The following is a 14,955-nucleotide window of genomic DNA, read 5'->3' as shown; positions in this document are numbered from 1 at the left end:
GTAGTGGTCTCATATGGAGCAATCCGAGTGGCGTGGCCGCGGCTACGGATGCCATATGCCCCAGGAGCCTCTGAAATAATTTCAGGGGGACTTTTTTTTTTTTTTTTTCCTGTCGAACTCTCTCAGACAGTTCAGCATTACCTCGGCGCGCTCTCGTGAGAGGCGCGCCTCCATAGTGATCGAGTCCAGCTCCAACCCGAGAAAGGAGATGCTCTGCACGGGGGCGAGCTTGCTCTTTTCTCGGTTGACCTGAAACCCCAACGGGCGGAGGTGCCGGAGCACCTTGTCTCTGTGCATAATCAATTGCTCCCGAGAGTGGGCTAAAAATCAGCCAGTCATCGAAAAAATTGAGCGTGCGGATGCCGGCGAGCCGAAGGGGCGCGAGGGCACCCCCCGCGAGCTTGGTGAAAACTCGCGGAGACAGAGAGAGCCCGAAGGGGAGGACCTTGTATTGCCACGCTCGACCTTCAAACGCAAACCGCAGAAACTGCCGGTGGCGTGGAAGTGTGGAGATATGAAAATACGCGTCCTTCAGATCTATTGCTGCAAACCAATCCTGAGGACGAACGCATCGCGTGATGCGCATCTGCGTAAGCATTCCGAAGCGCAGCCTGTGAAGGCAGCGGTTCAAAATGTGCAGATATAGGATTGGCCATAGCCCACCGCTTTTTTTTTTTTTTTTTTTGGGGCACGATGAAGTGCGGGCTGTAAAACCCGCGCTCCATCTCGGCTGGAGGGCCGGCTCGATTGCATCCTTCGCCAGGAGGACAGCAATCTCCTCTCGCAAGACAGGGGCGGACGCAGGACTGACCCTGGTCGCCCGTGAACCTGGGAGGCCGTTTAGCGAACTGAATCGCATAGCCGAGTCTGGTCGTATGGATGAGCCATTGCGATGGGCTGGCCCGCGCTAACCAGGCAGGCAGAGCCCCCGCAAATGGTCCCACCCGCACGATCGCTGACATGCCAGCGGCGGGGCAGCGTGGAGTGAGTGGGCTCATCCGGGGAGCGCTGGGGTCCCACAGGAGAGCAGGAGAGGAGATGTTCTCGTCTCGCACTCAAACTCCAGGAGAGGGGCTGGGAGTGGAGAGAAAGGAGACCGTTCTCTCGTGCTCCATGAGCCATTGGCGAAATGCACCGATCCTGCGAGCTGGAAGGCATAGCGTCCCAGACTGGCAGTGTTCGGGCTGTCACATCCGGAGGAGGGGAAAAGTGCTCTTTCACTGAGGATTTTGATGGCGTTTTTTTTTTTTTTTTTTTTACGCCTTTAAATAACGTGCCCCTCCCTCCAGCAGGCGGGGTCGGCGAAGCAAAGCTGCGGGCGGGCGTCCTCGGCAAAAAAGCAGTGGATGTGGATGGCTCGGCGGGGGGGAGCGGTCATACAATCCCGCCGATAGAGACCTCGCCCATCGCCTCCGACTGCTCTATCACCGGCGTGAATTCCTGGGCGAATTCACCGCCAGTGTCGCCGAACAGGCCAGCCTGGGATATGGGTGAGTTAAGAAAGCGAACTTTGTCAACGTCACGCACATCACCAGGTTTAGCCTGAGGTGGCATTCCTGGATCACGGATGTGATCATCGTCCTTCCCAGGGCACACACAGCCGACTTTTTTTTTTTTTTTTTTTTTGTAAGAGCATAGTCGGTTGCGGTGCGGAGCGCATGCTCAGTCCTGGGTCAGAACCATCCTCGCGCAGCCGGGCCAGCGCCTGCGCTTGGTAGCGCTGGTAGGTGGCCCTAGCGTGTATGGTGAGGGGGAAGGCGCACGCAGCACACTGCGTGAGCCTACTGTGCCCATCCAGGAAGAAGGGGATGGGGAGGCTTAGAAGGTCTCGCCTTCATCCTCCACATCACACCCCTCTAATCGGTCCGGCCGCGGGGCTGGGGGATAAACCATCTCCAGAGCCACGGCCGAAGCAGCCTGGGGAAGCACAGCCGCAAAGTCTGCTTCTGTATTCGACGCCGCGCTCAAAGTCCCGGAGGGAGCGAGCGGGTTCGAATCCTCGTCAGACCTTGACAGCCCAACCTCCAAGGATGGTGAGGATGGAAGCGCACGCAGATCGGGCAGAAAAAAGTGCCCTCAGGACAGCGTGAGTTTACTGTGCACTTCCGGGAAGAAAGGGATGGGAGGCTTTGAAGGTCTTGCCTCCTTATATCCTCCACATCACACCCATCTAGTCGGTCCGGCCGCGGGGCTGGGGGATAAACCATCACCAGACCCACGGCCGAAGCAGCCCGAGAAAGCACGGCCATCATGTCTGCTTTTTAGATGCTAACGCCGCGCTCTCCACCCCGGAGGGAGGGAGCGAGCGGGCTCGTATCCTCATCAGACAATGACAGCCCATCCTCCGATGCAGCGATGGACATCTGACCCCCGGTGTCATCAGGTGAGAGAGCGACCATCCAAGGACGGAGCGCTTCTCTTCACCTGAAGCTTGGATGGAGCGCGTGGAGGAGCGAGAGGTCCGCGGCCCGGGGGCGGCGGATTTACTCTCACTGAAACCCTCAGATCTGCCCGAGTGCCAATCGCAGTGCGGGGGACAACTGGGGTGGGTGGCTCTTTTGCAAGAGCGAGCCGCGATCTTAACTGCGCAACAGACATGACATCAGTGATGGCATGCACTGCCCGCGAGCACCGCATTAACATGCTGGACCCCCAGACATGAAACGCTGTGCTCGTGCCCATCATCCGGGGATAGGAAACCACCGCATCCAGAAACGCACGGTCGGAGTGACGTCTTGAAAAAGACGCGCTGCACGACCGTGTTGCTCTTTTAGGAAAGCTTTTTTCCTATATACAAACCGCTCTTGGAGGACCGGACCCAAAGGACGCCAGGCAAGGGAGAAATGCCCAGCTCGACCATCTGCCACTGCGTATACGCGCTCTGGACCGGGAGAAGCTGCTTCTCGATCTCTCTCTGTAGACACAGGTTGGAGATACCCTCAAAGACTCTCTCAGAAGCTTCGTGAAAGGCTCTGAAAGCGAAAGGATGTCAAGCATGGCACTGGCTGCGTCTTTATAACATGACTGATTGTCATTGACGCCAGCTGTGCACGCTGACGCTGCCAACTCATTGGCATTTCATTGGCCCGTTTTTATACTCTTTCAGATGATTGGATTCTGACGAAATCCCCATAGTGGAAGTTTCCACATAGCATTGGAGTTCCCCATCCGAAGGGGAACCAACAGCATCACTACACAAAACTGATGTAGAACTTTCACCACGGTGAACAAAGAATATATTTTTTTTCATGATGCATTTGATTTCAGAGTTTTTCTGAAGTTCTCCTGAGCCTATGGCTTTATTTAACAGCACAACCTAACAGTTTTTTATTTAGTATTATCTGAAGGCTCAATGTCATGCACATTCTGCTGAGGATTTCCAACTTCTAATAATAATAATAATTTAATCCTTCAATTATTAAAAAAATGTTTGTTTGTTTTTTATATTAGTTGATGAAGACCTAAACTGGTTGCAATATCGCAGTGAGAAATGTGATGTTTGATTTGTTTGACAATTCCCTCTTGACTTTTGGCGCAAAATGATAAACCATGATCAGCCTTTACTTTTGTACGCAAATATAAAACCCCAATGTATTCCCAATTCACCATTCAAACTTTTTTGAGGAATTGGGGTTGTAATCATGACTGATTTAGATTTGTGATGTTTGTTGTTTTGATGAACTCTGTAAGTTTTCATCAGATATCAAAATAAAACATGTACAAAGTTCACATTTTGTCAATAAGATGTCACATTTTGGGGGAAGTACAAGAGCTTTACGGTTCAAACTGTAATACTGATGTTTATCGTAGGCAGAAAGGCTTGACTGTAAAATTCAATCTTTAACAGGATCAGCAATGATCACCTGTTTCTTATCTAAAAAAACTAGAGCAGCACACTGAGATGTAGCTGAGCTACATACTGTGCAAATAATTTGAATCTGCACCGTGAGCTCTTTGAAGTGCATGCTGAGCAATGAATACTACAGTTTTCAGCACTTTATTATAATTGCCAATAGATTAACAAACTGATCCAGTTTAATGGTTAAGAAACGGACAATTCCACACCAGTTCTCCAGTAAATACCTTATGTTCCACCTATTTTTGATGCTTCGTGTGTATATCTGAAGCTGTGTGCTTGAAATGTAAACTGCACTCACCTGGGAGGGTTTTGCTTTATATTCAGAATCCCTGCTTTTCCTTCTAAAGGCTGAGCTCTCAGCTTTTTCCCTGCTACTGTCCCATCCTTTCTCCCTCTTTTTGTCTCTCTTGCCTCTGAAAACAAAATTATATAAAGATTTTACAAATGACTTTAGTTGTGCAGTAGTGTCAGACACAAATTGTCTACTCCGTGAACCTTTTTGTTGGTGTTGGTGACCTGGCTCTCTGCCTTGGTGACCTGGGTGGAGATCTGCTTCTTTTCTTATGTCCTCTGTGAGATGAAGGTTGAAAGAAATAAATGAATATAAATATCCTCTTCACTACGTAGTTGGACTACATAGACTATTCAGTCTGGTAAAATAAAAAGTTGAGCATGTGTTCCTTTTACTGGTAAATCTATTTGTACTGTAAGAAAATAATAATAAAAGAAAAGAAAATTATACTTTGGCTCTTTTTCCATTTATTTTCCTTAAACTGGAATGAATAAATGTATATTTATTGAAAAGCAAATGCAGTTTTATTTATGTAAAACAATGAAATTGCTGTTTAATAAATGTTTAACATTTTAAAACATTAACAGAGTTGCCATTTTCCATCTTACTGTGCTTTAGCTCAAGATGCTCACCTCAAACCAGGTACCACATAGCATTTTAAAACCTACTTATGTAGATTCGATATATTATTGTTTTCAAAATTTAAATGAGAAATTCACAGAAACATCACAATATCAGTGTTATATAGAGACATATAATTTAACTATTGGTGTTACCTTAACTTTTTGCTTAGGCATATATTTACATTATTTTGTAAATTAATGAGAGAAGAATAATGGTATGCCTCAATGCCTTTTAAAGTTTCTCAACAGAGGAAGTGAAATCACTTGAAAAAAGTTACATTCTTTTTCTATCAATGGTTTAAAGATTGTTATGCCTTTTTATAATGGATGTAATAGAGTTGACCAGACCACAGGGACAAACATATTATTAACTTTTACATTTATTACTGTTATTTACAAGTGTAAGAATAATGATGCCAAAAATAAATAAATCAAAGAAACAAATAAAAAACTTAAATATATTGAAGTATCAAAAATAACATATCCACTATATACAAATAGGGAATTGCTCATGGTACTGGAGCAACTTGCTTGCTGTCTAAACAAGTAATGTTTTTCTTCTGCATTATTTGTGCATATCACCACCTGCTGTAATGTTACGTAATCAGGATCTTCTTCTATTATTTTGCTTAAGCATTGCTCTATCTCACACCTGGAGATATCAGAGTTCAGGTATCATTTACCATTGTTTTTAGCTTGGCCTCCTCTTTTATAGGCCAGACCATTAACGGGTAGGTTTCATATTTTACAAAAACAATTGCTTCTCACATTTCAATATACTTGCCAATCTCCATTAAATCCAACAAACACAAAATCATACTCACACAATAATTTACTAACATAAATCTACCTTTTTCAGGACAGACAGATGGGTGACACCCCTGCAGGACAACACAAATGGTTTTGTCAGATTTCCAAGATTATGGGCCAATGTGTGTGCACCCATTAATCTGCTTGCTATGGTTATGCTAGAATGATTGAGGTAAGTGTATGCGTATGTACTGTATGTGCGTGTGTATGCACCAGCTCTGCTGTTCCCAGGGCTGAAGATCATATCTTCACACACATACAGTACATACACACGTACACAAAATAAAAATCCATTTAGCAGTAAAAGGCAACACTTGCTCATTCTGAAAGCAAAGTCCAAATGTATAAGCAAACAGGTCAGCCCCCAAAATTACTGACCACATCCTTTTGAATAATTTTATTCAGAATGTGCTTCACACAAGTGAGTGGGGATGACAAACCACGTGAAGAACACACTTTTTTCTTTCTGTATGCTCAGAGGATTTTGTTTAGATTTTTGTTTATTTATTGCCACATTAGCAACTTATGGAAATTGCATAGAAAGATTAATATAGATTAAAGTCCGATAATTCAGCAACATTTTACATTAAAAACATTAGATATGATTTTTTTAGTCCAACATATGATAAATAATTTAAAATTCCCAGGCAAACATTAAAAAAAACCTCCATTAAAGTGCTATCAGTATAAAAATCTTGTCTAATGTTTTATGATGACGGAAGCTTTACAGTGGTTGCAAGTTGGTGGTGCATGGTCAACATCAACCTTGATTGGCCAATTCGGCTTATTGCTATTTCATGCTAAGATCAATAAAAACATATTAGACTTAGCATTTATATACTGCTACTCTCTGGTAATTCGAATTGCTTCTTTCATCCTCGTTTGTAAGTTGCTTGAATCAAAGTGTCTGCTAAATGAATAAATGTAAATGTTGACCCAAGATGTTAGTAAATCTGGGCCTGGTTGCATGAAAGCACTTAAGCTAAGAAACCCCTTAGTTATAGGGTTAACAGAAACCTTAGATAAACTTGGACTGCAAAAAAAAAAATAATAATAAATAAAAAAAAAACAAGGGTCAACTTAAGGTTGTAATTATGTATTGTCCCTTATTAATAATATGTGTTCCTTTAAGCATTGCTATAAAATCCTTAGCAACTATTTAACCTTTATATAGGGGCTGGAAGATTCAACTGAAATGCTTGATTTTAGACCACAATAATTCATTAGTATAGAGTAGGGCTTTCTTTTGTAGCCGTTACAATTTTGAGCCATTCTTCTTGAAAAACAGTGGCCAGGATGAGTGATGCTGAAAAATAAGTTTCCTGACTCGCTCCTCTAAAACACGCAAAATGGCTCAATAATATTTAGTTCTGGTGACTGTGCAGGCCATGGGAGATGTTCAATTTCACTTTCATGTTTATCAAATCACTCTGTCACCAGTCTTGCCTTTTTGGTGCATTATCATCCTGATACACGGCACCACCTTCAGGACACAATGTTTGAACTATTAGGTGCAGATGGCCCTCCAGAATGGTTTGGTAGTCCTTGGCAGTGACATGCCCATCTAGCACAAATATTGGGCCTAGGGAATGCCATGCTATCACAGCTCAAACCATCACTGACGTTTGGCATTGACACGAGTAATCAAAGATTTGGCTTTGACAGTACAACAATTTGTCCTCTTTAGAACTCTGATTTGTCACCCACAATGCTTTGTACATTGCAATATTTTACACAAATTGTGCAATTACTCAGCTAATTTAACTGTCACACTCTGCTCTTACTGGTGGAATGTGCAATCAATGAAGTTTGGCCACCAGGCTGGAAAAAGTTTGCCTTGAAACCTCCAACACTAAATTGGCCAGTGTTTCAGTTTCATTGTCCTACCCCTGTATATTTAAGGCACAAAACAGCTCCCTTAAGTCAACTTTAACTCAGAACATATACCGTGAAATCATATATATAACAAAGCAATTGGTTAACTGTTCCAAAGCAAACTCAATACTTATTGTCAATCGTAGTCAATCAATCGATTTATAGTCACTTTGGAGAAAGTTTTTTTTTTGTATTTTTGTACATTCATCTGAATGAATAGCCTTTCATTCTCTGTCAAATATGGTATCTAATTTTTATTTATTACCTATTATTTGTTTTCTGTGATGTTTGCATAAAAACATATAGATATAACTGTGAACTTTGAGGTTTATTATGTTCTGTTTACTGTCTATTGCCCATTGTAAAAGGTTGCCAAAAACTACAGTGAAACCTTAGTAAAAGCACTTAAGATTAAAAAAGTTTAAAAAGTTGTTGCAGTGCTCATAATGATATCCCTTACCTCAGGGATTTTTTTTCACCCTCAATAATACCCATACATCAAAATACTCAAGGGCTATAATGCAACCAGGCCCTGACCCTAAATGGAGCTCAAGCAAAAAAGGACATTTTCTTCTGACCTGCTTGTACTGCGGGACCGTCCTGAACCAACATAGCATTTTGGAGGCGACCTTCCAGTTTTGTCCCGCAGCCTCTTTTCATCCCAGTCATCCTCCTTCTTTCCTTTACTATCTTTGTCCTTCCTTCGGCCCCTGTGTTGGGAGATAACAGTGATCTGAAATGTATTTTGCGGGAACAGACTGTAAGTGGAAAGAGGCCAGTGTGGAGGTACAGTTTAACCTGGAATGAGATCGACTCTGGCTGCGTCTCCTTTCTCTAGAGTGTCTCCTATGGGATCCACGCGATTCATTAAACCTCTGCCGTGATCTCTTTGATGGATGCCCTCTTTAAAAACAATAATTTAAGATCAACAAGGTATTTTACACTGCATCAGTGAGACACATTCATGCATAACACAGATTTTAACACAGATTTTATGCATGCATGTTGCATTGCTTTCAATAATAAATGCATAGGTTTTCTTATTATTAAATATAAATGTATTTTACAAATGCATAAGCACAGTGGTGCATTTATGTTATGAGTATTAAAACAAAACAAAAAAAATTAGGCTTCATCATGATTCTATTCTCAAATTTAAGTCTTATAATGTCAATTAATTGCTTTTTCATATGAAACAAAATGTTTAATGACCTAGAAATTGGATTAAACTAAACCCATTTTAAGTCTAAGCAAGTTGCAATGCAATGCAAAAGTTTTGATTGAAGATATTCAGTGATAAATAATTCACTGAAGCATGTAAGAATGCGATGATTTAATGATTAATCACAACTAACTGCATACAAAATAAGTTTGCATTTGCGAAATGATTTTCTTTGTACTGTATATATTTATTACGTATATATGTATGTATATATATATATATATATATATATATATATATATATATATATATATATATATATATATATATATATATATATACATATATATATACACATATATATACATACATACATACATATATATATATACATACATACATACATACATATATATATACATACATACATACATACATACATACATACATGCATATATGTATATATACATACATGCATATATGTATATATATATAAATATACACACATAGATATACATGCATAGAAAATGTTTTATATATGAAATATTCAAATAAAATGATATATAAATAAATAAATATATATATATATATATATATATATATATATATATATATATATATATATATATATATATAAATAATATTCAAATGCATTATGTAAGTGCAAACATTTATTTTATACACGATTAGTCACCATTACTTGTTAAACAGCACCTTTCAAATAAATTATATTTGATTTGAACAGTTATACAATTAGAAAGGGATAATATATACAGTTAAATTCAGAATTATTAGCTCTAATACTAATAACTAATACCCCTAATATATTTACATGGTCAGTAACATTGTCAATGTAGTTAGCAGTAGTGTAGCTGATTATCTTAGTAGCCTAATAGTATTTTAACTGCTTTACAAAGTACTAAGCTTTCATTAACATGTAAATAACCTGTGTCTGGACCTAGATCGCTTTCTTCGTGAGTGAGATGGAGAGCAAGAGTGAGATCTGGACCTTCTGGAATTCCTGGATCTACTGGATGAAGGAAGTTCATTTTCTGCAAGAAACAATCAAAATTGCCATAAAATAAAAATATAAACATGAAAGCATCTCTGTGTGAGAGTCTAGGTTTAAGAAGACCAACCTGGCTCGATGGCAGCAGCAATGGTTGACTGAGCCTCTCTGACTTTCTTCATGACGTCCTCCAGCTCTTTGGCTGCAGCTTGTGGTGTGAGCTCTGGAGGCTTCACTATGGCGTTATTGGAGTGGTTAATCCTGAATAAGTTGGAGTTAGGTTGATCAATCACTTAAAAATATATAGGATGCACTAAAACTCTTCTATAAAAGAAATATTGTATTTTTTATTTATTATTAAAAGCAGGGATGTCCAATCTTTTTCCTGGAAGGCCTAAGTCATGCAGATTTCAACAAACTAACCTAGATGTTCTTACAGAGTTTTGTTTTAAAACAAAGTAGTCTTTAATTCAGGTTAGTGCTAAACTCTTTAAAAAAAAAAAAAAAAAAAACAGTGGCCATCCAGAAACAGTGTGAACCCCTGATTTAAAGTAAAACTTTTTTTAAAATAGGCTCAGTTTACAAGTCACCTAGAGTTAAACAAGTAGAGTTTTACCATTTATGAACCCATTAAGAATGTCTCTGGGTCCGGCTGAAGCACTTTGAAGCACTTTGGACTTTTAGAATCTCAAAATAAACAAACGGAAAAAAACCTTCCTACTTTTGATATTTTGGTATATATTGAATTATTTTGAGTGAGATGCTAATGATCTAATCCGATTTAAGGATTTATTCTAAGCTAAACTAAACTAAAAGTGCACCGGTAAACCCAGAGATCGGGTGAATGGATAAAAAAATTATAAAACTCAACTCTAGGTGTCTAACTTTAGGGGAATTTTTTGCAAAAAAAGTGTGTTCTTTAAAATAATCCAGAAGAGTTTTCTATTCCAAATGAAAGCACTCACTTCAGTGGTCTGTCACCAAACATCACTCCATTAAAAGTGAGTGCTCGTGACACTGAATCCTGATCAGCAAACTCCACAAAAGCGAAACGAGTAGGTTGGGTTTCATCTCCTGCCATTCGGACAAACTTCACATCTCCCACCTGCTTGAAGAACTTGAGGAGCTGATCTGCCGTGGTGCTCTAAAAAACAAGAACAAAACATGAAATAAAAAACATGGCATCGTTTTCGATAATCAGCTTAAATCAAATCAAGTTACTGTACAATTTAAAACTTGTTGGGATTTTATGTTGGATGCAGACAGTGGATCATAGCCTGGTTCCAGAAACAGGAATGACTCTCAATGGACTGTGAGATATAATGACAACAGTAGTCAAAGCAACACATCTGTTCAACATATTCTAATTTTATATGTCTAAAAAATGTGCTTCATTCAAACCCTTTTCTCTCCTCCCTAATATGTAAGGCACTACAAAAGCTGTAAATGACATGAATAATTTAACAATGATAGTAAAGGGAACATCAAAATAGATTGACACTTTGGTTTAAAGACAGATAAACATATATGATTTTGACCAGTCAAACAAACTGGATGTTTTATATATTTTATCTGCTTTATTAATTACTTATTTTATGCACTTCAACACTTCAAAAAAAAAAACTCTTAACCACCATAAAAAAAAACCTTCTCAAAAAATGTAAAACATGTAAAAATTACAATAGCTTGATAAAATTTTTCTTTCAACCTTCACACTTTTTATAGAAGAATTCTCAGATGTTTCTGCTTTGATCAATTCCCTCATCTTGGAACTATTTTTCCAGGTGTAAATTTTTTATGATGCAAATTTTTTGACTTAAGGAGCTCTAATGTGAGTACAAAATAAAACAAAAGTGCAAGTAGACTTGTTGACAAATTCTATTTATATTAACTCTGTCCATCACTCTTTGATTGAGCCAGAAATAAAACACACAAGAGGTCTATTTATGAGAAATAAATGACGAATATGTCAGTACTGTAAACTGTTTTATTTTGAATTAAAATTCACTAATTAGCAATAGCACTATTTATGAATTGTAAATAGACTATTAATGGATTTATTTTCACATACCTGTGAATTCAAATTGCCAACATACACTGTCCTCCTGATCTCATCCACTTTAGAGGGATCAACATTTCCCATCAAAGGAGGCTGAGCAGAGATTGCACTCAGAGTCGCCACAGAGGTATCCAAACTAGACTTCAGGACTCCAAGATTAGCTAAAGGTAGACTCCGCTGCCCCAAATACAACACACATTATAAAATCCATCTGGCAAGCAGTTAATGATGCATATATTTTTGGCTGGAATACACTATGGACCTTTTAAACATAAACATTAAATCCTAAACAGACTGTAAAACATTTGTCATCATTGGCTTGCCAAATTTGTAAAAATATAATAATAATAATAATAATAATAAATTGGAGAAGATCTGGGCATTAAGTGACTAAAGACTTTGCATTATATGCATCTACAACCAGACTTCCAAATCATCTTAAATACAACAAACTTATGCAGGAACAAGTGCCGTACTGCTAGAAGAAAAAAAACAATATTATTCTTTAAGTCATTATGACTCAAGTCACATCTCATTCAGCAAAAAATTACTGTTTATAATACGTTATTATCTTTACTTGCAACTTTCTTGTATCATGTGTACAGCAGAGTTAAAAATAGGGAAAACCCTAGAGTTTCCTAGATTTTCAGGTCTTATACAGCAGTGGTTCCCAACCTTTTTTTGTCTGAGACCCCCTTTTCCCTGGAAAATATTGTAAGGCCCGCTCTACATTTAATTATATGGTCACACTTTACAATAAGGTTCATTAGTTAATGTTAATTAATGCATTTACTAACATGAACAAACAATGAACACATTTACTACAGTATTTGTTCATGTTAGTTAACGTTAGTTAATGAAAATACAGTTGTTCATTGTTAGTTCATGTTAACTCACGGTGCATTAACTAATGTTAACAAGCATGGACTTGGATGTTAATAATGCATTAGTAAATGTTCAATTATGATTAATAAAGGCTGTACGAGTGTTGTTCATGATTAGTTCATGTTAGTAAATGCATTAACTAATGAACTTTATTGTAAAGTGTTACCAATTATATTATAACTCATATGAGTTTGCAGCAGGTATGACAAAAAAAATAGTTTTCAAACAAACAGTATGTTTATTACTATATCTAGGTATGTTTATGCACAAATAGCCTAATGTAAAATATAAAAGCAAATCATCAGTAGGTCAATTGTAATGGGTACACCTTGTGGTGTGGGGGATGAGTAGTCTGCAAATGTCTTATTAATTGGGACAGGCTCATACATTTGTTAGCAAGAACTTTGGCACAGATAATGCACTGTGGCTGGGTCAGGGACTTTTTGCTTTGAGAAAATGGAATAAAACCATAGTTCAGGTAACTATCTTGGTATTTCCTGCATTTCATGTTTCCAGTATTGCTAGTGCTGCAACCCGAAATGGTTGGAGCTTCCTCACCTGGGTCCAGTGTGTGTGGTTCATTACTATTAGCTGCCGAAGGTGAATCAGTGAGACTCAGTCTTTTTTGTGGAGGACGAATTACAAATTTGTCCATTTTTTGATCAGCCAGGGGATAAAATGAACTAAGGCAACATGATGATTCTCCTAATTGTTCACTGCTAAAAAGTGTTACAAATATGACATGACCCCCCCACAGAGCTCGCTGAGGCCCCCTTGTGGGCCGGGACCCCCGTTGGCAACTGCTGCTATACAGGACCTAGTTAACTAGAGTAAAAGCGCCATTTTTTCCAAGCATATTTCAGGAGTGCAGTATAATAATATAAATGAGACATCTAAAGATATCTGGTATTGCCAGAACTAAAGTCAAAATGTAAATATTTAATGTTACATTATTTTAAATAAAGTGTTTATAAATCGTTCTTCGATTTAGATCTCCTCTGTAGATGTGGTGTTCCAGAAATGGATGAGGGCAAAAAACTTTGAAAAAAGCCATGTTGTATATTCCAGCCATATACTACTACTAGCATGGTGTTTTTACATTCTGTAGTGTAGAAGGGCTAGGAATTGGCAGAAGTCCTCCACCGCTCATCAGGCTGGCCACAGGTGTTGCAGGAGCCAAAAGCGAGAGCGCCTTTGCCTCTTCAGGGATTTTTCCTGAGGAACAAGAGCACCAGGATTAGAGAAGCCAATGGAGACGTCTTCAGCTGCTTCTGCTATGACCCAAGATTCAGGAGAGTGTTTCAACAGCCTAGCGCTCTAACACCCACCCTAAGCATCTCCATCCCCGACCATGAACAATCAAACAAACTAGCTTTGCTACTCTCCTTTTACTATCAACACAAGACATATTGTAAACAGGATGACTTTTGCACAAAAACAGAGAAAAGAACATTGTGATGTGTCCTTTTCTCTTTAAAGAAAAATAATGATAACAATAAAATAACAGAACAGAACATGTAGAGAATGAGTTAACACTTTGTGGTATGGGTCACCTGTACTGGAAACATATTGGTCATGAACCATACGATTTCAAGCATGGGCGCTTTTCTCCCTGGGGCGATCGTGTCGCAGTGTTGGAAAGGGTGTGCAACACAAGACAACCGTTCATGTTGGCTGCATCACACTAATAGCACATAGAACATCAGATACAGAAAAGAAGAACATTTTAGGTGTCTTTGAGAAGCCCCCCTTAGGCTGTCAGCCCTGAAAAGTGTTGCCTTTACAATAAGGTTAACAAATGTCATTTTGCCAAATACGTTTCAGCCAAGGTTGGTACAACATTCAGTAGATACGCATGCTCTGTGCTTACAGTGACTACAGTACTAATGGGTGAACTGACTGCTGTGCTCCTTAATGAGTGAACGACTACATTAAAACCTCAACCTTGATTTTTAGCCACTTCATTAGTGATAACAATGTTCCCCAAAACCATGCAATGAAGTTCAAAATGCAATGGTGTGAGCTGTATTTATCTGATCTACTGATCTGGTCATTACAATAAATTAAACAGAGTGCCCTGCAAAAATAAAAAAATTAAAAAAATTGTTCTGTTCTTTTACTGAATTACAGCTTTTTTTTAAGATTTATTTTTGGCCATTTTGCCTTTATTAGATAGGACAGAAATGAGACAGGAAACAAACTGGGTGAGAGGGTGAGTGAGAGAGATGGGGGGGGGGGGGGGGATGTCCACGAGCTGGGATTCTGACTCAGGAAGCCCTAAAGTGCTACTGCACTATATGTCGGCGCGCTAACCACTAGGTTATTGTGCCAACAACATTCAACATTCTGACATGTGAATAGCACACGTAATTAATTAATAC

General features: G+C 39.2%; 1 protein-coding gene across 6 annotated transcripts in view; it reads right to left on the bottom strand.

The window, feature by feature from the left end:
- Nucleotides 1-14,955, bottom strand: part of srek1 (splicing regulatory glutamine/lysine-rich protein 1) — a 38,207-nt gene that overhangs the window by 9,625 nt on the left and 13,627 nt on the right. For 2 of the 6 annotated variants that reach the window (XM_056458427.1, XM_056458426.1), the window contains exons 3-12: nucleotides 14,128-14,258; nucleotides 13,674-13,789; nucleotides 11,702-11,866; nucleotides 10,596-10,774; nucleotides 9,761-9,891; nucleotides 9,568-9,673; nucleotides 8,258-8,362; nucleotides 8,038-8,169; nucleotides 4,355-4,429; nucleotides 4,158-4,272 (exon numbers count right to left, since the gene is read on the bottom strand). In XM_056458427.1, the coding sequence (XP_056314402.1) occupies nucleotides 4,158-4,272; nucleotides 4,355-4,429; nucleotides 8,038-8,169; nucleotides 8,258-8,362; nucleotides 9,568-9,673; nucleotides 9,761-9,891; nucleotides 10,596-10,774; nucleotides 11,702-11,866; nucleotides 13,674-13,789; nucleotides 14,128-14,158 (1,155 nt within the window). In that variant the 5' untranslated portion in view covers nucleotides 14,159-14,258. Of the gene's footprint in view, nucleotides 1-4,157; nucleotides 4,273-4,354; nucleotides 4,430-8,037; nucleotides 8,170-8,257; nucleotides 8,363-9,567; nucleotides 9,674-9,760; nucleotides 9,892-10,595; nucleotides 10,775-11,701; nucleotides 11,867-13,673; nucleotides 13,790-14,127; nucleotides 14,781-14,955 lie in introns of those variants that run through there. The other 4 variants (XM_056458425.1, XM_056458423.1, XM_056458422.1 and 1 more) reach the window with 4 other exon arrangements.

Source organism: Danio aesculapii, chromosome 5 (assembly GCF_903798145.1).
Source record: "Danio aesculapii chromosome 5, fDanAes4.1, whole genome shotgun sequence".
In the NCBI taxonomy this organism is placed as follows: Eukaryota; Metazoa; Chordata; class Actinopteri; order Cypriniformes; family Danionidae; genus Danio; species Danio aesculapii.
This window is presented reverse-complemented; position numbering and strand designations above follow the sequence as displayed.